General features: G+C 56.0%; 3 protein-coding genes across 11 annotated transcripts; 2 read left to right on the plus strand and 1 right to left on the minus strand.

Moving 5' to 3' along the window:
* The first annotated feature begins 257 nt into the window (after window positions 1-257).
* ACHE (acetylcholinesterase (Yt blood group)) lies at window positions 258-6,063 on the plus strand. Of its 3 annotated transcripts, none has more exons than XM_045875654.3 (5): window positions 258-369; window positions 1,975-3,055; window positions 3,420-3,904; window positions 4,669-4,838; window positions 5,714-6,063. In XM_045875654.3, exons 2-5 carry the CDS (start codon window positions 1,997-1,999, stop codon window positions 5,833-5,835), a joined length of 1,836 nt encoding a protein of 611 aa, XP_045731610.1. In that variant the 5' UTR covers window positions 258-369; window positions 1,975-1,996; the 3' UTR covers window positions 5,836-6,063. The 3 variants fall into 3 exon arrangements, with proteins under 3 accessions (XP_045731610.1, XP_064449284.1, XP_064449285.1); XM_064593214.1 differs by lacking the exon at window positions 5,714-6,063 and adding an exon at window positions 4,964-5,700; XM_064593215.1 differs by lacking the exon at window positions 5,714-6,063 and adding an exon at window positions 4,964-5,700 and having other exon boundaries at window positions 267-369; window positions 1,972-3,055.
* A 55-nt stretch (window positions 6,064-6,118) lies between these two features.
* UFSP1 (UFM1 specific peptidase 1 (inactive)) lies at window positions 6,119-7,163 on the plus strand. Its single transcript, XM_045875659.3, has one exon. The coding sequence runs from the start codon at window positions 6,704-6,706 to the stop codon at window positions 7,130-7,132; it is 429 nt and encodes a 142-aa protein (XP_045731615.1). The 5' UTR covers window positions 6,119-6,703; the 3' UTR covers window positions 7,133-7,163.
* Window positions 7,164-7,298: 135 nt separating this feature from the next.
* Window positions 7,299-21,267, minus strand: SRRT (serrate, RNA effector molecule). 7 transcript variants are annotated; one of them, XM_045875652.3, is made up of 20 exons: window positions 20,230-21,267; window positions 19,825-19,964; window positions 14,777-14,905; window positions 14,377-14,523; window positions 13,929-14,117; window positions 11,922-12,091; window positions 11,613-11,797; window positions 11,310-11,408; window positions 11,108-11,225; window positions 10,756-10,910; window positions 10,350-10,411; window positions 10,159-10,237; window positions 9,714-9,902; window positions 9,221-9,394; window positions 8,975-9,128; window positions 8,475-8,668; window positions 8,153-8,309; window positions 7,839-7,928; window positions 7,595-7,721; window positions 7,299-7,493 (listed from the first exon to the last, which is right to left on the minus strand). In XM_045875652.3, exons 2-20 carry the CDS (start codon window positions 19,944-19,946, stop codon window positions 7,418-7,420), a joined length of 2,616 nt encoding a protein of 871 aa, XP_045731608.1. In that variant the 5' UTR covers window positions 19,947-19,964; window positions 20,230-21,267; the 3' UTR covers window positions 7,299-7,417. The 7 variants fall into 7 exon arrangements, with proteins under 7 accessions (XP_045731608.1, XP_045731605.1, XP_045731606.1 ...); XM_045875649.3 differs by having other exon boundaries at window positions 7,839-7,940; XM_045875650.3 differs by having other exon boundaries at window positions 10,756-10,913.
* Window positions 21,268-21,415: the final 148 nt, after the last annotated feature.

The following is a 21,415-nucleotide window of genomic DNA, read 5'->3' on the forward strand; positions in this document are numbered from 1 at the left end:
TCTCCGCGGCTTCTGTCCGTCTGTCACTGGATGTCTGCTCCGCCGCTGCGGGTCTTTCGGTCGCGTCACCATGTGTCTGTCCGTCTGTCGGCGTCTGTCACTGGAGTCCGTCCGGGCCCCGGGGGTCTCTGGGTCTCGGCTCCGAGGGAGGGAGAGGGAGGGGAGGTGGCAGCCCGGGGAGGCGGGGAGGGGCGGGGGCGGAGACAGTGGGCGGGGGCGGGGGCGGGCGGGGGCGCCGTGCGGCCCGGAGGGGGTGTGTGCGGGGGGCCGGAGGCGGCGGCTGTCAGAGTCGGCTCAGCCTGCGCCGGGGAACATCGGCCGCCTCCAGCTCCCGGCGCGGCCCGGCCCGGCCCGGCTCGGCCGCCTCAGGTGAGTCTCCCGCCCCGGCCGGGACCCTCCCCCGGCCCGCGGCCCATTCCGCGTCCGGGAAAATGTGCGCTCCCGGAGGGATCCGGGCCCCCAAACGGGACGCCCACCGCGCCCCCGGGGCTGCCCAGCGACGCCCCCCGCCGCCCCACACTCATCCTTAACTCTTCCCTCGCCGCCGCATACTTACGGTCGTCCGCGCGGGAGCCGGCACCCCGCAGGGCCGGCCGCCGCCTCTGCTCTCGAATTCCTGTGGGGACCCCCGAACGCCCCTTCCCCCGCCCGCCCCCAAGTGTGGGGCCACTGGAAGACGCCCCCTGCTTGGGGCGGAACCCGAGCTGCGCAGGTTGCTGGCGCCGGGCTGACTCCCCCCCCCCCCCCCCAGATCCCGCAATCCCGGCGCCCCTGCGCAGCGGCCAGCTGAAGCCCCCTCCGAGGCCCAGGCGTCCCCCTCCCACGGGGACTCCGTCTCTATTTTGGGGAAAGGGGAGGCTCAGCGGAAGCCCCGAGTTATAATTAGCGCCACTCGGGTTTCCTAGTTAATCCCCAGCAGCACCACCACCACCCCAACCTCAGGGCGGTGGGGGTTGGCCGGGTGAGAGGTGACCGCCGCGGGAGGGGGGAGTTCCGACCCGGGGAATTTTGATCCCTTGGCTGGAGATGCCGGAACCACAGCAGCTGCTGCCCCAAAATAGCGCCCTCGCCCCTGCAGCCGGGGATCTCCGGAGCTCCGAGAACACAGGCGCTCCGCTTCGCCCTTCAGACCCCTCCGCAATGCCCGCGAGCCTCCAGACCCCCGCCCCAAGTTCCCGGCTCCCGGACTCGGGGCGGGGAGCGCCGTCCTTTTCTCGGTCTCTACTGCCCCCCACTGGCGGCAGCGTGCCCCGCAGCATCGGACTGATGGGGGACTCGAGTCCTGGGGGACCCGGGCTGGCGAGCCTGATCTCTGAGGCTAGGCGAGGTGAATGCGCAGCTGACCGGCACCCACGGGTACCAGCGCCCCGTGCCAGACAGTGGACGAGGAGGAGCAGGGTGGGGCAGGGTGTGGAGTAAGCAGGATTTGGGGTACCCCGGGACCTGTAGCTCCCACACCCTTGAATGCCCAACCCACCCCCCCAGGGCCCCCGACCCTGGCCAACTCAGGACAGGCTGCGCCTTCACACCACCCCAAGCTTCCCCAGCGGCGCCTCCCGTCAGTGAGGGCCCCGCCCCTGTCGGGTGGCCTGTGTGTGGATTGCGGCCTCTAGTGCGGGTGCCCGCACTGCTCTGGCTGGGCCCAACCCAGTCCACCCAGCTAGGGGAAGGAGGTGAGGGTGGTGGGCGCTCTGTAGGGCAGGGGAAGGGATTGCCTGGCAGGCCTCATCTCTGTTCCCTCCGTCCGTCTGTCTGGGTGTTGTGTAGTGTGCCTGATCTCTGTCCCCTCTTGCTTCTCCCTGTCTGCCTGTGTCCTTGTCTGTGCCTGTCTCCCTCCCTCCGTTTCTCTCCTCTCTACCAACCTGCCCCACCTCCTCTGCAGCTCAGTGATAACCCCTGGGCAAGAGTGTTACCTAATCTCCTCCCTCCTGGCAGCCTCAGGCCTTCACCCTCTGCCTTTCTTTCTCCCAGCAGACGCCTGCCTGCCCTGGCAGCCATGAGGCCCCCCTGGTGTCCCCTGCACACGCCCTCCCTGGCTTCCCCAATCCTTCTCCTCCTCCTCTTCCTCCTGGGAGGAGGAGCAGAGGCTGAGGACCCAGAGCTGCTGGTGACGGTGCGTGGGGGCCGGCTGCGGGGCATCCGCCTAATGGCCCCTGGGGGCCCTGTCTCCGCTTTCCTGGGCATCCCCTTCGCAGAGCCACCTGTGGGCCCCCGTCGCTTTCTGCCACCGGAGCCCAAGCGGCCCTGGCCAGGGGTGCTGGACGCCACAGCCTTCCAAAGTGTCTGCTACCAATATGTGGACACCTTGTACCCCGGCTTTGAGGGCACCGAGATGTGGAACCCGAACCGAGAGCTGAGTGAGGACTGCCTCTACCTCAATGTGTGGACACCATACCCCCGGCCTGTGTCCCCCACCCCTGTCCTCGTCTGGATCTACGGGGGTGGCTTCTACAGTGGGGCCTCCTCCCTGGACGTGTATGACGGCCGCTTCCTGGCCCAGGCTGAGGGGACCGTGCTGGTGTCCATGAACTACCGGGTAGGAGCCTTTGGCTTCTTGGCCCTGCCAGGGAGCCGTGAGGCCCCAGGCAACGTGGGTCTACTGGATCAGAGGCTGGCCCTACAGTGGGTGCAGGAGAATGTGGCAACCTTCGGGGGCGACCCAATGTCAGTGACTCTGTTTGGGGAAAGTGCCGGAGCTGCCTCAGTGGGCATGCACCTGCTGTCCCCTCCCAGCCGGGGCCTGTTCCACAGGGCTGTGCTGCAGAGCGGTGCACCCAACGGCCCCTGGGCCACAGTGGGTGTGGGAGAGGCCCGCCGCAGGGCCACACTGCTGGCCCGCCTCGTAGGCTGTCCCCCGGGGGGTGCTGGGGGCAATGACACAGAGCTGGTCGCCTGCCTGAGGACACGGCCAGCTCAGGACCTGGTGGACCACGAGTGGCACGTGCTGCCTCAAGAAAGTGTCTTCCGCTTCTCTTTCGTCCCTGTGGTGGATGGAGACTTCCTCAGTGACACACCCGAGGCCCTCATCAATGCCGGAGACTTCCACGGTCTGCAGGTGACTAGTGGCTAGAAGGGGTGGAGCTGGTTCCTCTAGGCCTGTTCTCCCGCCCGCCCCCACCCCCCACCCCCGGGGACCCAGGCATGAAGGCTCCTCGAGATCCAACTCCCAAAGGCCTGGGCTTCTGGCCCCAGGGCCGCCCCCTCCTCCCTGAGAGCTCAGACCCCAGGGTGGTCAGTGGGGCAGAGAGAAAAGGAAACATGGGTACATTTTCTCTTTCTCTCTGTCCCTTCCCCAACCTCATACTCTCTTCCTCCATGGTTCTGGGGTCTGTAACTATTGATCTCTCTGGCTCTTTGTCCATCTGTTTCTGTCTGCCTGTCTGTCTGTACCCCCCCATCCCTCCATCCTGTCCCCCCAGGTGCTGGTGGGTGTGGTGAAGGATGAGGGCTCCTATTTTCTGGTTTACGGGGCCCCAGGCTTCAGCAAAGACAACGAATCTCTCATCAGCCGGGCCCAGTTCCTGGCCGGGGTGCGGGTCGGGGTCCCCCAGGCGAGTGACCTAGCTGCCGAGGCTGTGGTCCTGCATTACACAGACTGGCTGCACCCTGAGGACCCGGCACGCCTGAGAGAGGCCATGAGTGATGTCGTGGGCGACCACAACGTCGTGTGCCCCGTGGCCCAGCTGGCTGGGCGACTGGCTGCCCAGGGTGCTCGGGTCTATGCCTACATCTTTGAACACCGCGCGTCTACGCTCTCCTGGCCCCTCTGGATGGGGGTGCCCCATGGCTACGAGATCGAGTTCATCTTTGGGCTCCCTCTGGAACCCTCGCTAAACTATACCGCCGAGGAGAGAACCTTTGCCCAGCGACTGATGAGATACTGGGCCAACTTCGCCCGCACAGGGTCAGCAGTACTGAGGGGAAGAGGGCCTCCAGGAACCAGAGAAGCAAGAGCAGGGGACAGAGAGAGGAAGACAAACAGAGACAGACAGAAAGGGCCGGAGAGGGAGGGAAAAGTTCACAAAAGGAAGGAGACAAAGACGGAGACAGAATGACAAAGGAGACTGGAGAGGAAAACAGGATGGCAGGTCCTGAAGAATCAAGGACCGAGGGGGAGGGAAGCGAAGAGGAGAGAGACAGGGAGACAAAGGAATTACCATAGTACTTAGGAGCTTGAACTGGAGAGAGCTGGATTCTATTGGGCCAGTGGTGATTTTATTAGCTGTGACATGCACACATGCATATGTACTCACACACCAGTTTACCTCTCCGAAGAAGGGGACCATAAATCCGACATCACTTGGGTGTTGTCAAAAGCAAAAACAAGATGTTTGTAGAGCTAGGGCAGCCTGCTTGCATAGTGAGGGCTCATAAATCGTAGGGATGTTTTAAATGGGAGAAACAAAGACAAAGGTGGAACAGTAAAGCCGAGGGAAAGGCAGAAAGAGGGAGGTCAGGAGGAAGGGGATGGCTCCAGATGATGGGGGATCCGGGAGACCAGAAAGAGGGGTTAAAGAGGTGGTGGGAAGGAGGGGATGTGTTCTCCAGGGAGCCGAAGAGCGCACGGGTCGGAAGCAGCCTTCCTCCTGCTCTCCATCTCCGGTCCACAGTCCCAAGGGCGGGCGGGGCAGGCTTGCCTGAGGCTGAGCCTTCCCTTTCCTTCCGAAGGGACCCCAATGACCCCCGGGACCCCAAAGTCCCGCAGTGGCCACCGTACACGGCGGGAGCGCAGCAGTACGTGAGCCTGAACCTGCGGCCGCTGGAGGTGCGGCGGGGGCTGCGCGCCCAGGCCTGCGCCTTCTGGAACCGCTTCCTACCCAAATTGCTCAGCGCCACCGGTATGCAGGGGCTGGCCAGCGGGCAGGGGCTGGGCGGAGGAGGGCAGAAAAGGGGCGCGAAGAGAGAGAGGGGAGTGGGAGCCGGCCGGGTGTAACCCCTCTCTTCTCCACCGCCCCCCACCCAGCCTCGAAGGCTCCCAGCACCTGCTCAGGCCCCGCCCACGGGGAGGCCGCCCCGAGGCCCAGGCCCGGCCTTCCCCTGCCCCTCCTTCTCCTCTTCCTCCACCTCGCCCGGCTCCTGCGGCTGTGACCACGGCCACTTACCCCTCCGGCCTCAGGGGGCCCCCCTCCTCTAATGAGTGGTCGGACAGTGGGCAAGGGCCCCACTCAGGGATCTCCGACCCAGCGCACCCTCCCTCCTCAAACTGAGAGACTCAAACTGACCAGGGCTGGGAGGGGGTGGTGACCTATGACCCGTCTCAGGGACCCACACGCCTTTGTTGTTTAAATGGAAATGAAAAAGCCAATTTTCTTTTTTTATAAAATTGTTTGGAGCCGGAGCCTGGTGTTGGGGGGAGAGGGAAGGCCGGGAGCTAGACAGCACCCCCTAGTGGGGCTGTAACAGTCAACATTTCTGTCTCTTTTCCCCACCAACCCACGGGTCCTCCCTCTTCTGATCCTTTCTGTCCCCCTGTCTAACGGTCATTTTCTCCTCCCCCCACCCCTTCCTTCCCGCCATCCTTCTCCGGCCCCGCCTCCACTCTCATCTTTCCTCTGGTCCTCCGTCTTCCGCATATTTTTCTGATCCTCTTTCCACCGTCCTGCGTGCCCTCCTGCATTCTTGTATCCTCCTGCACTCACGCTCCCCACCATGCACGTTCCCTGACCTTCCCCTTGTCCTCCTCCAACCCACTTGCCGGGCGCCCTGGCCGCAGACACGCTGGACGAGGCGGAGCGCCAGTGGAAGGCCGAGTTCCACCGCTGGAGCTCCTACATGGTGCACTGGAAGAACCAGTTTGACCATTACAGCAAGCAGGATCGCTGCTCAGACCTGTGACCCAGACGGGACCCCCACGTCTCCCCGCCCTGCTCGCCCCGCCCGGCCCCCTAGCTGTATATACTTATCTAAGGGCTGGGATATAACACGGGGGAGCCCTAGAACGTGCCCACCCACCTCCCCCCCGACTATCCCCGGAGGCTCCCCGCCCTCTGCATGTCTCGGGCCGAGCCCCTCCCCCGCGGTGCCTTCGCCCCTCTGGGCTGCCAATAAACTGTTACAGCTACAGCAGTGTGCGCGACTAGGGAGCGGGCCTCAAACACCGGGGCTGAGTAGACAGAAGGGCTGGTGCGAGAGCCCTCCCAACTTGCGGATCTCAGTAGCGGGGCGGAGCGTGCCTGTGCCCGCCCCGCCGCCCCGCCGCCCCGCCGCCCCGCCCCACCTTACGAGGCGGGGCGCGCGCCTGCGCAGTAGCAACGGCAGCCCGGTGGTGCATTGTGGGAGCTTCGCGGGTGGCGCCTTCCCCGCGGCTGCAGCTCGCTCTTCGCGGCTGCCGGAGACCAGCGAGAGAAGGTTCCCCAGAGCCCGCCCGTCGGTTCTGCCTGCGGCTAGCTCAAGATCCGGGTCCGAGAGGAAACGCTGGAGCCGGAGTTCCGTCCGCGCCGCCAGGACGCGTCTGCCCGGCCCCCCGCCGCCCGCCCTGGAGCTGCTGAAGGACGTGCACCTGGGCCTGGCCCCGCCCGGCCGCGGCCCCGCTCGCCTGGCCCTCCTCGCGGGCCACTACCTTTACTATCACTACGGCTGCGACGGCCTGGACGACCGGGGCTGGGGCTGCGGCTACCGCACTCTGCAGACGCTGTGCTCGTGGCCAGAGGGCCGGCCCGCGGGCGTGCCCGGGCTAGCCGCCGTGCAGGCGGCCCTGGAGGACATGGGCGACAAGCCCCCCGGGTTCCGGGGCTCCCGGAGCTGGATCGGTTGTGTAGAAGCCAGTCTGTGCCTCGACCACTTCGGAGGGCCCCAGGGGCGCCTGTGTCACGTACCCCGTGGAGCAGGGCTCCAGGGGGAACTGGAGAGGCTTTACTCCCACTTCGCAGGGGGCGGGGGGCCTGTAATGGTTGGGGGGGATGCAGATGCCCAGTCCAAGGCCTTGCTAGGAGTCTGCCTGGGTCCAGGCACAGAGGCCTATGTTCTGGTATTGGACCCTCACTTCTGGGGTGCTCCGAAAAATCCCAGTGAACTACAGGCAGCTGGGTGGGTAGGATGGAGAGAGGTAGGTACAGCCTTTGACCGCAACTCCTTCTACAACCTGTGCTTGACCAGCTGCAACTCCCAAAAGCAGCAACACGCCCTGGACTGAGGCTCGGGGCCCAGAATGGAGACTGTCTCTGGCCCCAAACACACCTAAACCCTTTACTCCAAGGCAAAAGCTGCCTGGGCCTTTGGAGTCAATAAAGTGGTGAGGCTCAGCTAATTATGGCCCCAGCCAATCTTTGGGAGAATGTGGGGAGGTACATGATAATCAATCACTATGGAAGTGCTTTTATTGGCAGTAGGGTTGAACGTACAAAAAAAAATTCTCAGCTGGATGGGACTAGGCAGTCACAATTACAGACGATACCAGGAGTGAGGAAAAGTAGATGGCTCAAAAGAAGTCCACATCATCTGGAGCATCCAGGTCACGGTATTCCACAATGGCCCGTGGGTCTCCTCGGACCATCCTGTGAGATATGGAAGAGGTAAGATGGGAAGACAGTTGAGAATCCCTGAAAGGGAGCTTGAAGAGGGCAAGAAAGCTTGGGACGTCTTAGCTCATTCTCACCTGTTCCGAGGCTTCCCAGGATAACCTCCTTGGCCTCGGAAGGCATCATAGTTCCCTCGGCCAGCACCATAGGGGGCATGAGGGTATGGAGGCCCTCCCGTGGGGACTGCAGGGCGGACAGCACCAGCTACACAAGAGATCAGTGTTGAGCTGAAAACCTGTGACCTCAACTATACCTTGGTTAAGCTTCCTTTCTCCCAGCCCTCACAGTCACTAAACCCTTTCAAGCTCCCCCTGTACTCACCTCCATAGCCCAAGATGGGGGGCCGGGGCTGACCATAGGGCATCAGGCCCTGGGGAGTCTGGTGTGGGTAGGGGAGTCCCGGGGTCAGGCCTGGGGGGAGTACAACACGGACAGGAACATGAATTACTGCGGGGGGGGGCAGGGGGGGCACGGGGAGGGGAGGAGGACAGGATGGGGAGTGACAACCGGCTTTTAGGAATACTGCCTGAGAGTGGGATAGAAAGTTTTCAGAGGATGACGGGATAAGAGAACCAGGAATCCTTGAATAGTCAAGGGAGAGGGAATGTGGCAGACTCTCACGGATCGTATCTTACTCTGGGCAGGGCCAGGTGGCTGAGCTGGCTTGATCTCCGGCAGAGCTGGGCGCTTGGCATCAGTGAGAAAGTTGTTAAAAAATGCCACCTCCTTCTTCACTTCCTCAATCTTCTCTGCATGCTTGTTGAAGATATGTTTGCGTACAAACTCAGGGCCCTGGGGAAAGAAAGAGAGGGTCAGACCAGAGCAAGCAATGTGGAAGGATAATCAACCTCCCCGCCCACCAATTCCAGAGCCAATTCCTCCCCAGGCCGGAGGCGGCTTCCTGGCTCAACCCCCTCGGCCCACAGTTCTAACGCACAACTCTCTAACATCCCAGACCTTGAATTTCTTGCCACTGAGAGGGCATAGCCACTTATCCTTGCCCAGTTCCTGGGTGTTAGAGGTGACAAACTTTTCCACTTCCTGCTCAGGGTCTTTGCGACCCATCTTCTGAGCCTCTTCCTCGGAAAGAGATTCCCGTACACTCAGCAGCGGAGTCAGCTTCTCCTCAAATGTCTTCTGCCACTCTAGCACTGTGGTTTGGGAACAGACAGCGGGCTGAAGAAGGGAGCCAGAAGCAAGGAATAAAAAGGAAGGGATAAGGGCACCTGGCTGGCTCAGTCAGAGCATGTGACTCTTGATCTCAGGGTCCTGATTCTGAGCCCTACGTTGGGCATAAAGATTATTTAAAAATAAAATATTTAAAGAAAAAAAGAAAAAGGAGAGGATCACAGGAGAGGGCGGGAAGGCACTGCTACCAGAACAGATCTAACACCAGAGGCAGCTGAGGAGAAAGGGAAACCAAAGGGGAATCGGGAGTGGGGGAGCTGGGAGCCCACCTTCTCCATGACTGATGCGGTTGGGTGGCATGGGCCCCCGAACATGGATGATGCCACAACGGTTGGGCATTTCGTCCTCATTGGGGTACTCGCAAGTGTTATAATAATCCAGGGAATGCACAATGCGCAAATAGAGAAGGAGTTTGTCCAGAACCTGCGGGAAATGAAAACGTGTGAGTTCACCATACTCTTCTTGCCCCTTTGCTGCCCCAAGCCAGGACCTTGGCCGCCTGCCCTTGCTGGCACCTTGATCAGTTTTTCATCCCGCTCCACGTTGATCTCTGCAGGGTTCCCTTCCTTAGGGGGCTCCTCAGGGGGAGCGCCCCCACTGCTCCCCAGCAGCTCCTCCTCCTCCGCACTCACTTCCTCAATCAGATAGTCAGTAATATTCTTCAAGATTGGGTTCTGGGAGGGCAGACTCTGGTAGGCAGGAAAAAGAAAGGCAAGTGAGATGACAAGAGAAGACCCTGAGGTAGGTAGTCCCGGAAGCTCCTCATATGAAGCAGAAGGAATCCAGGGTTCACTTGGCCTGTTACCACTGCTTCACTATTTGTCTTTTTCTTATTCTATCCTAGCCAATACATCATCACTAATGCCAGTCTATTCTACTGGAAAAGCTGGAGTGCTGCCCAAACAGAATAGGAACAAGGGGTCAATGCTACAGACAAGACCGGAGGTGCCCACAGCAGCCGACATGGTATCGGCTGCTTTTGGAAAAGTTCCATGGGGAGTCACTGACTGTTGGCAGAGGAGGTGTCCCGGGCTCAGAGGCCCAGAGCTGGGTCCTGTCATCCAGCGTATGGATCAGCTTGGCGGCCAGCTTGATGTCGTTGCGCACTATCTGCTTGTGCTGGGTAATGCCATTGATGTTGCGGACTCGGCGGGTCAGGTCTCTGTTCACACCAGGGCTCAGCTCACACTCCCGGAGCTAGAGGGAATGAACACAAAGCTCACCAACACTCGCCCAAGCAGCAGCAGCTCCAGGGACTGGCCCTACTGACAGGACCAGCAACTGGACCGTGAGCTCCCCGAGAACAGGGACCAGGAGGGTCTTATTCATGGACACCAGTATATACTTAATGTGAGCAGACTGAATGGATGGATGGGGGCGCAGAATGAGTGAATCAAAAGAACAAGGAATCGGAGGTTGTGTGCAGCACAGAGAGCCCACTCCCAGCACTTACCCGGATGTTCTGCAGGTTCCAACAGATCTCTTTGATGTTAACGCTGCGGTCAAAGGTCACCCAGCCTCGACGGAAAAACCTACAGAAGAAAAGATCAGCATAACCCTGGGGTGGAACGGATACCGGCCATTTGCCTCCCCCTGTACCCTATCCCCAGGGTTTCCAGGGTCACTCTTCTCTCCATTCCTCACCTCCTCTCAGGCTGGGGCTCTGACAGAGCCACACGCATGAAGCCTGGGTATCTTTTACAAAGCTGGAAAAACAGGAACAGAAACCCCATTGAGCGATTCAACGTTTCACTTCTTCCTCCAATCCCCATGTCCTCAGAACCCTAGGAATTGCCTTTGAATCTTTACTCAAATAAGGAAAAACCAATAAAGGGCTTAAGAATAAGAGCACTTAAAAGCAAATGGTGCAATTGGAGCCAGCCCACAAAAGGCATGGGCCCACGGGAAGGGGTCTCCCTGTTAGAGAAAGAGGGGTATATGTTAGAAGCAGAGTCACATTATCCTCTCCCCGCCTCACCAGCTCCCCCTCCCTGCCACCAAAGATGGAGCATGGGTGCCATTCCTGCCCCCAATACTCTTCCCCACTCACAGAAATGATCTCTGCCCGCGAGATGTTGGGTGCAATGTTGCGCATGAAGAGGGAGCAAGTCTTATGAAGGGGCCGAGGTTTACATTCCAACCCAGGAGTGTCCTTAGGCTTCTCCCTTTCTTCTTCTTTGGGCTTCTCCTTTTCCTTGAGTGCCTCTTCTATGCAGAAAGTGGTGGGAGTCGGTGATTTTTTTATTGTTGATTTTGGAAGGGAAGACAGAGAAGCAGTCACGCTCCCACCTCCCCACCCTCATCTCCCAAAAGGCCCACCCTTAACAATTTCACCCACTCCCACTTCCCCTACCCCTATTCAGTAGGAAGAGAATGGACTAGAAGCAGAAAATAAAACCTACCAGCCTCCTCCTTCTCTTCCTCAGCTTGGCCACTCTCCGACTCCGACTCGGACTCGGACACACTGCCTTCATCAAAGCTGTCGTCGCCACTGTGTTTTCTATTCCGCTTCTTGCTACTCTGTGAGAGCCACAGCAAGAGGAAGGGAGTCAGCTAACCAGGCCACTGGACCGGACACTGATCCCCTGGCAAAAGATACCCTACCTTTTTGGCATCTTTCTCAGAGTCGTCTTTCTTCTCTTCCTTGTCCCCATCACCCTCAGACTTCTTAGTTTTGTCATCGTTAGAACTGTCGTTTTCAGCCTGCAGGCAGAGATAATCCCCAGCACATCCATCTCCCCTTCAACCTTTATCAGAGGGCCTGGCCCTCCCTAGCCCTCCACCTCTCCTGGACCCAGCACACAACCCTCCAGCCCCGCCCCGACCACTGAAGCTGCTCCATCCTCCTCCCCAGGAGCTCATGGGCAGCAGCCAGCGGGCAGCACCCAGCGAGCCCAGCACTCTGACCTGTTTGCCATCTTCTTTCTTGTCGTCCTTATCATTGGCCTTGCGCTCTCCATCCCCCAGGCCTGGTCCAGCCCGGCCCTCGTCTTTCTTACTGGGCTCCCCAGGCTTTCCGGCCTGCTCCTCCTCCTCCTCCTGCTCCAGGATGCGCAGATCGTTCTCTGTCCCTCCTTCCATCTTAATCACAGCTACCAACAGACAGGGCAGAGGTCATTATGGCCCTGGTCTTCAGCCTCTGGATGATCAACTGTATCTATTTCCCAATCAAGACCTTGGTCACCAGACACCCTCTTCCCCTCCCAATCCACACACCTGCATCCAGCATCTTGACAATGGCATCAGCTTTGTCTATGTCCAGGAGAAGATTATCAAACCAGCCACTCTCCATGAGGGACAGGAATACCCTCAGTCGGTTTTGCAGGGCCCCCCGGGCCTCCTGCCGCCGCTTCCCCACCTCATCTGGGTGGTACTTAGACCGAAACCTGGGAAGGAAGTGGGGAAGGGAAGAGACAAAATAGTCACTGGGCGCCAGGACCGGGACATGGGGAGGGGCCCAGGCAAGTCCTCTCACACCCACAATAAACCACGAAAGCAGAAAGACTGGGGAGAGGGGTGCACCAGAACCACCCAATACCCCCAAAAGGAACCAGAGGTTATGCTCTGAGAAGATCTGGGGGAGAGCCAGGAACTAAGAGCTCTGGATTTGGGAAAAGCAATGACTATAGGGGGAGGCCAGGGTTAGAGAGGCAGAATGATGGCCCTGAGTCTCTGGGAAACACTAACTTAAAAAAGTGTAGTTTCCCAAAGCTTCCAAGAGGAAGGCTAAGGAAATAGTAGGCCCCAAAGAACCTCCCTCTCCTTGCCAACCCCAAACTAGAGTCATTAAAAGGACTGTTCCCACCAACTCCCTCCATCCCTAGGTGGAAGACAGAGGGAAACCTGAAATGCACCAGATAGGAAAAGTCAAAAAAGGCAGAAAAGCTTTCTCCCCCCTTGGGAAGAAAAGCAGATGGTGGAGGGACAGGGAAAGACCAAAGGGAGAAACTGAAGTGCCCTTATAACCTCAGGTACTGCCCACAGGGAAAAAGAGAGAGAGGAGAGGGGGTGGAGGATTAGGGTGGGGTGGAACATGGAAAGGGAACATTTAAAATAGGACCTTGGGAGGAGGGGGTGCAGAACAGAAGAAATGAGTATGAGAAAAAGCAGAAAGGGAAAGTGAGAAAGTCCCAGAAATCGAAAACAAAGGGAAAAACTAAAGACCAGAGAAACTGAAAAAAACCACAGGAAACAAGTGGTTAGGCAAGGAGCAAGGACAGGGACCGAGAAAGAATGAAAAGTACATGAGAGAATGAGACCAAGACACGGATAAAGAAGGAGGGGACAGCGACAGACAAAACAGAACCACAAGTTGAGCGTGAGAGGAAAGGAAAGCCGCAGGCATCACCTCCAGGATCTTTACCTTGGCCGCTTGGTCAAACAGAGCTCAAGATTTAACTAGCCGCGCCCAGGGCCCATGCTGGCAGGTGGGCCACCGGCTGGCTCCTGGCTGGGGCGTCCCGGCCCAGATGCCCCACCCCCGCGGGACTCCGCGGTGGGGGCCCTGACTGACTAGCTGCCTGAGCAATCACATTCAGCTAAACCGCTGCATTGTGCACAGCAGTGCCCTGCCTGTCTGCCTGGCCGGGGCAGCGCAGCTCAGCCCAGGGGGCTCATGTATGGGCTGGGTATGGTGGGGGTGGAGGTGGGTTTGCTCCGAGCTCCGTCGATGAGCGGGTGTAGTTCCCAGTTCTGGCTCTTTTCAAGGAGGAGGAGCAGAAAGAGGATGAGGAGGAGGAGGAGCAGGAAGGGGGGAAAAGATGGTTGATTAAAATTAAAACATCCACAAAAGGAAAAAAATTAAAATTCTTTTTCTGTCAAACGACCCTGAGATCTTTGCTTTTTCTTGTCTGGATTCACTCGTTGCTTTTGGGAGAACACCACAGCCACACAGGGTCCCGGCGATCAGGGATGACAATGACCCAATACCAGCAAGTGGGAAGCAGTCTGTCTGCTGCCCCAAGGGAACAGGTGGCTCTGGCCAGCTGCCTGGAGGTGTCCCACTCACTGAGGACAGAGGGGAAGCGAGGTGGGGTGGGAGGCTGTGGCAGATGCTGAAGTGAGGAGGAGAACCCATCAGCCAATGCTGTTGTGTTTCCCATCCCCCACCCCCAGGAAGTTCCGGATTGGGGAAAATGGGAAGAGGACAGGGCTGCAGGCTCCACTGGCGGGGCCAGGGGAAACATGCTAGGGAACAGAGAGCAGGAAAACAGGGGCACTCACCACTCCTCATCTTTATGAGCCAGAAAGAAATCTTGCATCTGCTGCCTTCGAAAATCCAGCTTATAGTCATTATAGCGCTTTACAGCCTCTGTCTCATCCACAGAGTCATCCAATGACAGGAGAAACTCCTTGAAGGTTTTCATCACCGGTGGTGGCACACCCAAGTCAATCTCTGCGATGCTGCCCAGCCTGGGGGGGGCCCGGTCAGGAAGTCTTGGTTGTAGGGGGAAGAGGGCGGGGGGGATGGGGGGGCCAAGGTAGCCAGCTGCCCCCTTCCTTTGCCCACCATGGACACCACCCCAGGCACCAACGGCTACCACCCCCACAGGCACTCCTCTCTGTACCTAACCCACTTCCTGACTCCAGCCACGGTCTTTGGCAACCCCAATCCATCCCCCAAACCTAACATCTCCCTTTTCCCAAGAACCCCAGAACCCCAGGTCTTTACCTGGCCTGGATAGGCAGAACATGGTGCTGCATGATGTGGACGTCTGGGTGGCCCCAGGGCTGAGGGGGGCCATAAGTAGGGCCCCCACCCCCCCCAGCATAGGGCATCTCATAGCCACTGTGGTATGGGTCAGAGCTGTGCTCATCCCTGAGGGTGGGGGACACAAAAGTCAGACAGAGAAGGGAATCATGTCTCCAGAGCACGAAGGAGGATGGGACAGAGGAAGGGGCATATGGAATGTGGTCTCTCACCCAAGGGTTTAAAGGGATAAAAAAAGATGGGTTTGTAACAAGTCTGAGAAAAGGAAATGACAAAGTCCTTAGCGAAAATGAAGAACACAGCCGAGGCCAGGTGGAATTGAGGCTAAGGAGAGAAGCCAGAGAAACTGTTGCCACCTCACCAGTCTCGCCTCATGCGCTTCTGTGGGGGGCTGAGCTCGTGCCTGGGAGGAGAGAAGCGCTCTCGCCGATTCCGGTCATAGTCCCGATATTCACCCCGACTGCGGCGCTCCCGGCCCCGGTCCCACTCTCTGGCGATAAGAATGAGTAACAGTAATGGGACACAGCCGGGCATGCTCCTAGACAGGCCCTTCCTATCCTGAGACAGCAGACTAAAAGCCCACAATTATAAAATTATTCTCTAAACAGAAAAAGACTTTGCCTACTGCCATCACTTCAGCCATCACCCTCAAGCAGATGGCTCTCCAACTGTTCCTCCAGACCAGCATTAACAATCCCCGACTAGACGGCCATGGCCACCTCAAATTTGACGTGTCAGAACTGAGCTGTTATTTCTACCACTTCAAGGCCATGCTTGCTTCCCTCCTCCTGTTTCCCTGAGAGCGGGGATATCAACCATCACCAGGTATCCAACTTATCAAGTGTCACCCTCACTGCTCACTCAAGCTACTGGCTTGCTAATCCTCTGCCTCAGAGCCTATCAAAGCCGTCCTCTTCCTTGCCCGTCCGTGTGCCCTGACCCTGATCATTTCCCCTGTAACTGCAGCATCCGGTGTACCGATCTCTGGTCCCTCCCACTTCTCTCCTGTCAAAGTGATCTTTCTCTTTTTTTTTTTTTAGAAGATTTTATTTATTTATTTGAGAGAGAGAGAATGAGAGACAGAGAGCATGAGAGGGAGGAGGGTCAGAGGGAGAAGCAGACTCCCTGCCGAGCAGGGAGCCTGACGCGGGACTCGATCCTGGGACTCCAGGATCATGACCTGAGCCGAAGGCAGTCGCCCAACCAACTGAGCCACCCAGGCGCCCAAAGTGATCTTTCTCAAACACAAATGCGATCATGCCATGCCCTTCCTTACTAAATGCCAGTACACAACGCTGTTCAAAACCTTGGTTCCTGCTGTCATTCCAGTCTCTCCACCAGTTACCAGCCACCTCCAACCCACCCTTAACCAAGTAACAACATCCTTTGCTCTAGCCCAGTGGTTTTCAAACTTTTGGTCTTGGAACCGCCACCCCCACCTCACAATCTAAAATTACTGCAGGGCACCTGGGTGGCTCAGTCAGTTAAGCATCTGCCTTCAGCTCAGGTCATGATCCCTGGGAGCTGGGATCTGGCTCCCTGTTCAGTGGGGAGTCTGCTTCTCCCTCTGTGTCCCACCCCCCCTCCCTGCTCATTCGCAAACATGCAAGTGTGTACCCTCTCTCTCTCAAATAAATAAAATCTTTAAAATAAGTGAATTTTTTAAAAAATAAATAAAATTATGGCAGATTAAAGACTTTTTGCTTATATGGATGACATACATACTATACTCAAAACAGAAACAATTATCTATTAATTTTGAAGTTATACATCAACATAAATTGCATTTTTATGAAAAATAGCTATTTTTGGGCACCTGGGTGGCTCAGTTGGCTCAGCGACTGCCTTTGGCTCAGGTCATGATCCTGGAGTCCCAAGATCGAGTCCCCGCATCAGGCTCCCTGCTCAGCCGGGAGTCTGCTTCTCCCTCTGACCCTCCCCCCTCTCATTCTCTCTCTCAAATAAATAAATAAAATCTTTTAAAAAAAATAGCTATTTTCAAAAAAAAATTTTTTTAATGAGAAAAGTGCCATTGGGGTGCCTGGGTGGCTCAGTCAGTTAAGTGTCTGCTTTCGGTTCAGGTCGTGATCTCAGGGTCCTGGAATCAAGCCCCACATCAGGCTCCCTGCTCAGCGGGGAAACCTGCTTCTCCCTCTGCCTGCCATTCCCCCTGCTTGTGCGCATGCTCTCTCTGACAAATAAATAAATAAAATCTTAAAAAAAAACAAAAGTGCCTTTGTTTTTGCATGTAACAGATTTTTTTTTTTTATTTATTTGACAGAGAGAGACACAGCGAGAGAGGGAACACAAGCAAGGGGAGTGGGGAGAAGCAGGCTTTCCGCTGAGCAGGGAGCCCGATGCGGGGCCCAATCCCAGGACCCTGGGATCATGACCCGAGCTGAAGGCAGACGCTTAACGACTGAGCCACCCAGGTGCCCCTAACAAATCTTTTCAAGGCCAGGCTAATCCAGACAGCTAGAGTCTCATATTTATATATACATATATAAAATATATTTATTTATTTATTTATTTATTATTTTGAGAGAGAGAAAGCACATGCGAGGCGGGGGGGGGGGGGGCGAGGAAGGGGGGACGAGCAGAGGGAGAGGGAGAAGCAGACTCCCAACTGAGCAGGGAGCCTGGCAGGGCCAGATCCCAGCACCCTGGGATCATGACCTGAGATGAAGACAGACACTTAACTGACTGAGCCACCCAGGCACCGCCTCATATTTACTGCTACGTTCAATCTGTTGTGTATGTTGTTTGGTTGAAAAATATGAAGAAAATCTAGCCTCATAGATACGTAGCGGGAAAAGGAAATACTTTAATAAATAGTCTTTTCAAGTAACTGGGGATATTCTTTGATACGACCCAAAACTTGACGAGAGAGAGTTTCTTAAAGGCAAGTGGCAGCATTGAATCTGAAACCGTATCAATAAACATTTTATACTCTGCTACATTTAAATCCATTGTTCTACCTTGCTCTTTGAGTGGATCTTGACATATCTCATCATACGATATCAAAATATCACATTCATTAGCATCACTACCTATCTCGTCAGAGAAGTCTTAGATGGGAAACTGTCAAACTCACACTAGTAGTACAAGTTTTCCAAAATTTTAGTTTTCACTGGAAAGTTCCACTTCCTCACTACCAACAAAGCTAACAACTTTCCTTGTAATAGAGTCTAGGTCTGTTTTCAAGAAAATATCAAATACCCAAGGAGGATTAACTACGGTTTGACAATCTTTCATTCAGGTAAAAATGGCATCCCACCAAAAAAAAAAAAAAAAACCTGTTAGCTCAACTCAAAACTCAATCCCACACTCTTCTTTAAGATAACCACTGTACTCCTATGTGCAATGTAAGTGCTTTATGCATACTTCCCACTCATCATGCGTATTACAAAGATGTATAGACAAGAATCCAACTTAATAAAATTTTAAAAATTTTGCTGCTTCATTAAGGATGTTAAGTGAAATTGGCTTTTTTTTTTTTTTAAACTACTTGGTGCCACTGCCTTGATTTGCACTAAGACACCAGCAGTTTTCCCACCAACGCTATAGCACCAACAATGCAAACATCAATACAGTGAAAAGGACAAGCCTACCTTAAAGTTGCTATAAGAATACTAACACCACAGATCCCTAGATCCCTAGGGTGTGTGGACCCCATTTTGAGAACCGCTACTTTATTATTGTTTTTTTAGAGGAGGGGAGGGGCAGCGGGGGAGGGAGAGAGAATCTTAAGCAGGCTCCATGCCCAGCAAGGAGCCCAGCGCAGGACAGATCTCGACACCGTGAGATCGTGACCTGAGCCGAAATCAATAGTCTGACGCTTAACCAACTGAGCCACCGAGGCACCCTGAGAACCACCACTTAAAACAAAACAAAACAAAACAACAACTAGAATATGGGCTCTTTTCTGCACACAATTTTATGTCCCCAAGTCCAAACTGTTGACTCCACCTGTGCGTCAGGAATTCCCATTCATCTTTCCAAGTCCTGCTATGTGTCACTTTCCTGTGCTCTTCTCCAACATTATCACCTCCACCACTACTACCCTACCTTAGATCATCAGCTCCTTCAACACTTCACCATCTTTATGATGATTCTCATATATACTCAACTGCAGCACACCCAAGGCCATTTTGCCCTCCACTCCAAGCCCCAGACTATAAATTACTTAATCACAGTAACTACTTCTTACCCATTTCCAGAATTCAGAACACCTTTGATTTTCTTCTTTCTTACAAAACACTAGGGGAAAAAAGCACCATATGGTCTCCCCACTGAAGAAATACACGGACTACAGACTGAAGGCTTTACTAAGCTCATTTTTCAAAATAACACTGAATGAATAAATACTATTACAGTAAGTCACCTCAAACTCCCCCCCCATAATGTTTTGTGATGTCCTTTAGATTTAAAAAAAATCGTTTCTCGGGGGGCACGTGGGTGGCTCAAGTCGTTAAGCGTCTGCCTTTGGCTCAGGTCATGATCCCAGGGTCCTGGGATCGAGCCCCGCATCGGGTTCCCTGCTCAGCGGGAGGCCTGCTTCTCCCTCTCCCACTCCCCCTGCTTGTGTTCCTGCTCTTGCTGTCTCTCTCTGTCAAATAAAAAAATCGTTTCTCTTGATTAGTTTATTGGAAACGATGTCATATTTCTCTGAATGGAAACACCTTAATGATATTTAACTCAAGAACATCCCAAAAAGCTGGGCGCCTGGGTGGCTCAGTCATTAAGCGTCTGCCTTCAGCTCAGGTCATGATCCCAGGGTCCTGGGATCGAGCCCCACATCGGGCTCCCTGCTCGGTGGGAAGCCTGCTTCTCCCTCTCCCACTCCCCCTGCTTGTGTTCCTGCTCTCGCTGTCTCTCTCTGTCAAATAAATAAATAAAATCTTAAAAAAAAAAAAAAAACCATCCCAAAAAGCTAATGACTAGCTGAGTCAAACCTAATCAATTAACCTAACCCTCGCTGTCCAAAGAACTCTTTCTGATTTTAGGGAAGACAACCACAAGAAATTTAACCATATTGTCCCAGAGAACAGGTCTGGTCTGACAAGCTCTCCAGTCGAGTCAATTCTAAAACATTACTTTCTTTGAATCAACCTTTTTCAGAAATAACTTACAAACAGTAAAACTCATGCATCTTAAAGTACATGCATAAATATTGCTTCTTCTACTCAAAACTCTCTTAGGTCTATTGCTTTGACGATGTGGCCATTTCAAAAATCGAGCCATAGCGAAAAAATCTCTGGCCAACAGCGAATCGGTTGCCCGACCAAAAACGGTCAAGTATAAGCGACTTCCTGTGGTTCACCCTATAAAACTGATAAAGGCAATGCAATGAGGGCGGAGAGCCACAGAATGAGGCAGGGGGACAAAACTGAGGAAAAGCAGTCTTACCGATCATTCCAATCGTCCCCTCGACGCCTTTCATCTCTTTCCCGGGAACGGTCATAGTCGCTGCGCTCCCTTCTGAACTTGTCCCTGCGCCTTCGGTCATACTCGTCATCGCTGTCACCCATGGCGCGGTCCGAGGGAGCCTGGAGCCCGGACAGGGGTGGCCAGGGTGCAGAACAATGACGAGGAGAGGAAAGGCTCCAGAGCTGCTTCGGAGCAGCACGCCCGCCTCCCTTCGCAAAGGCCAGCCTTCCGCTGTCCCCGCCATCCTAAGCCCTCTCCCCGCGCAGGTGGCCGGCTCCGACACTCTACGGGCCCCCGCGGGTCTCCCTGCCCACGCCCACCGGCCGCCCGAACCCGCTCCCGCCCGCCGCGGCCCCGGCTCTCCAGGCCCCGCCCCTCCCCCACCTGGGAGCGGTCGCGGCCGTTAGCCTCGCGCTCCGGCGGGCTAGTTTTCCGGGAGACCTGGGCCCGCCTCTTGCTTCGGGCGCGCGACGAGGACGGCGCGGACGATGAGGGAGACTCAGGGCTCTCAGCGAGGGGGCCAAGGAAACGAAGAGAAAGTGGAACAGCCGGGGATGGGCGGTCGGCGCGCGCCGCTCGCGCTGCGCCTGCGTCACCGACGGAACGGGGCCCCGACCGCAAAGTACTCCCCCACGGCCTGAACTGGAACTTAAAAGCACAGAGCGAGAGGCTGGGAGCCCCCGGGGATGATGGGAAGGGGCGGGGACCCGGAAGTCTCGCGCGCTTTCCGGGACGAGAACTGAGCGGACGAGAGGAACTACGGGAGCCGAGGGGGACCAAGCCAGGCCACAGCAGGGCGGTAGGGCCTTCTGGGCTTGAGGGAGAGCTTCCTCTGGCTGAGGTCGAAGGTCGCGGTCCCTCGGATGTGTCCGGGGCCTGAACCGGTTCGTGTCCAGTTGTTGACCCCCACCACCCTGCTCGGGGAGCCTCCTGCCCTCATCCAGGGCTGTTTTCCCCTGCTGGCGCAGGGCACGGAGTTGGGGAGTGCAGGCCTTTAGCAGGATAGAGCAACCATTTTAAAGCATCTCCCACCATTTTGTGCTGCACCAGAGAGGCTTTATTGCCGCCTCAGTATTTACCACCACCTGCAAACCCGCTACTGCTGTTCTTCAACAGAGGCGCCCCGTCTTGTAGGCGAAACCGGCGGATCTGTCTTATCCCCAACCAGTATTTGGTCTGGCTAAGTTACAGGTTGAGGTCTTGATCAACAGGCGGAGTCTGGCTTGTGCCGGATTAAATGCACCACCACCCCGGAGATAACACCCAAGTCCTTGTTCAGGGAGTGGGGTGTGAAGGCTTAATAGGAAACGCTGCCTCCCTGGAGCATGCTGCAGCCTTACTCCGAGCACGGAGAGGAGGGGTGTCTTTACACTAAAGTGCGTTTGCAGGAGTGTATCGTGGAGTTGCAAAAAACTAGGTCTCAGAAGACCCAGCCAGGTTCTGATCTTGGTACTGCCATTTGGGAAGCATGCAATCTGAGGAGATCACTTCTACAAAAACGCAGACGGGCGCAACAGTTGTGCTTGCGTGAGGCTGCTGTGAGAATCAGATGAGACAATACACTTGAAAG

Source organism: Mirounga angustirostris, unplaced genomic scaffold, assembly GCF_029215605.1.
Source record: "Mirounga angustirostris isolate CCGP_5_RB_7025 unplaced genomic scaffold, mMirAng1.0.hap1 SCAF_5, whole genome shotgun sequence".
Classification (NCBI taxonomy): domain Eukaryota; kingdom Metazoa; phylum Chordata; class Mammalia; order Carnivora; family Phocidae; genus Mirounga; species Mirounga angustirostris.

What these genes read in the sequence shown, in the direction of transcription:
- UFSP1 (XM_045875659.3), top strand. Translation starts at nt 6,704, where the DNA reads ATGGGCGACAAGCCCCCCGGGTTCCGGGGCTCCCGGAGCTGGATCGGT.
- ACHE (XM_064593214.1), top strand. Translation starts at nt 1,997, where the DNA reads ATGAGGCCCCCCTGGTGTCCCCTGCACACGCCCTCCCTGGCTTCCCCA. An exon ending in GAGACTTCCACGGTCTGCAG is followed by an intron (nt 3,056 to 3,419) that starts GTGACTAGTGGC and finishes CTGTCCCCCCAG; the next exon opens with GTGCTGGTGGGTGTGGTGAA. An exon ending in GCCAACTTCGCCCGCACAGG is followed by an intron (nt 3,905 to 4,668) that starts GTCAGCAGTACT and finishes TTCCTTCCGAAG; the next exon opens with GGACCCCAATGACCCCCGGG.
- SRRT (XM_045875645.3), bottom strand. Translation starts at nt 19,946, where the DNA reads ATGGGTGACAGCGATGACGAGTATGACCGAAGGCGCAGGGACAAGTTC. An exon ending in CTGAGAAAGATGCCAAAAAG is followed by an intron (nt 11,226 to 11,309) that starts GTAGGGTATCTT and finishes TGGCTCTCACAG; the next exon opens with AGTAGCAAGAAGCGGAATAG. An exon ending in TCAGTGGCAAGAAATTCAAG is followed by an intron (nt 8,310 to 8,474) that starts GTCTGGGATGTT and finishes TTCTTTCCCCAG; the next exon opens with GGCCCTGAGTTTGTACGCAA.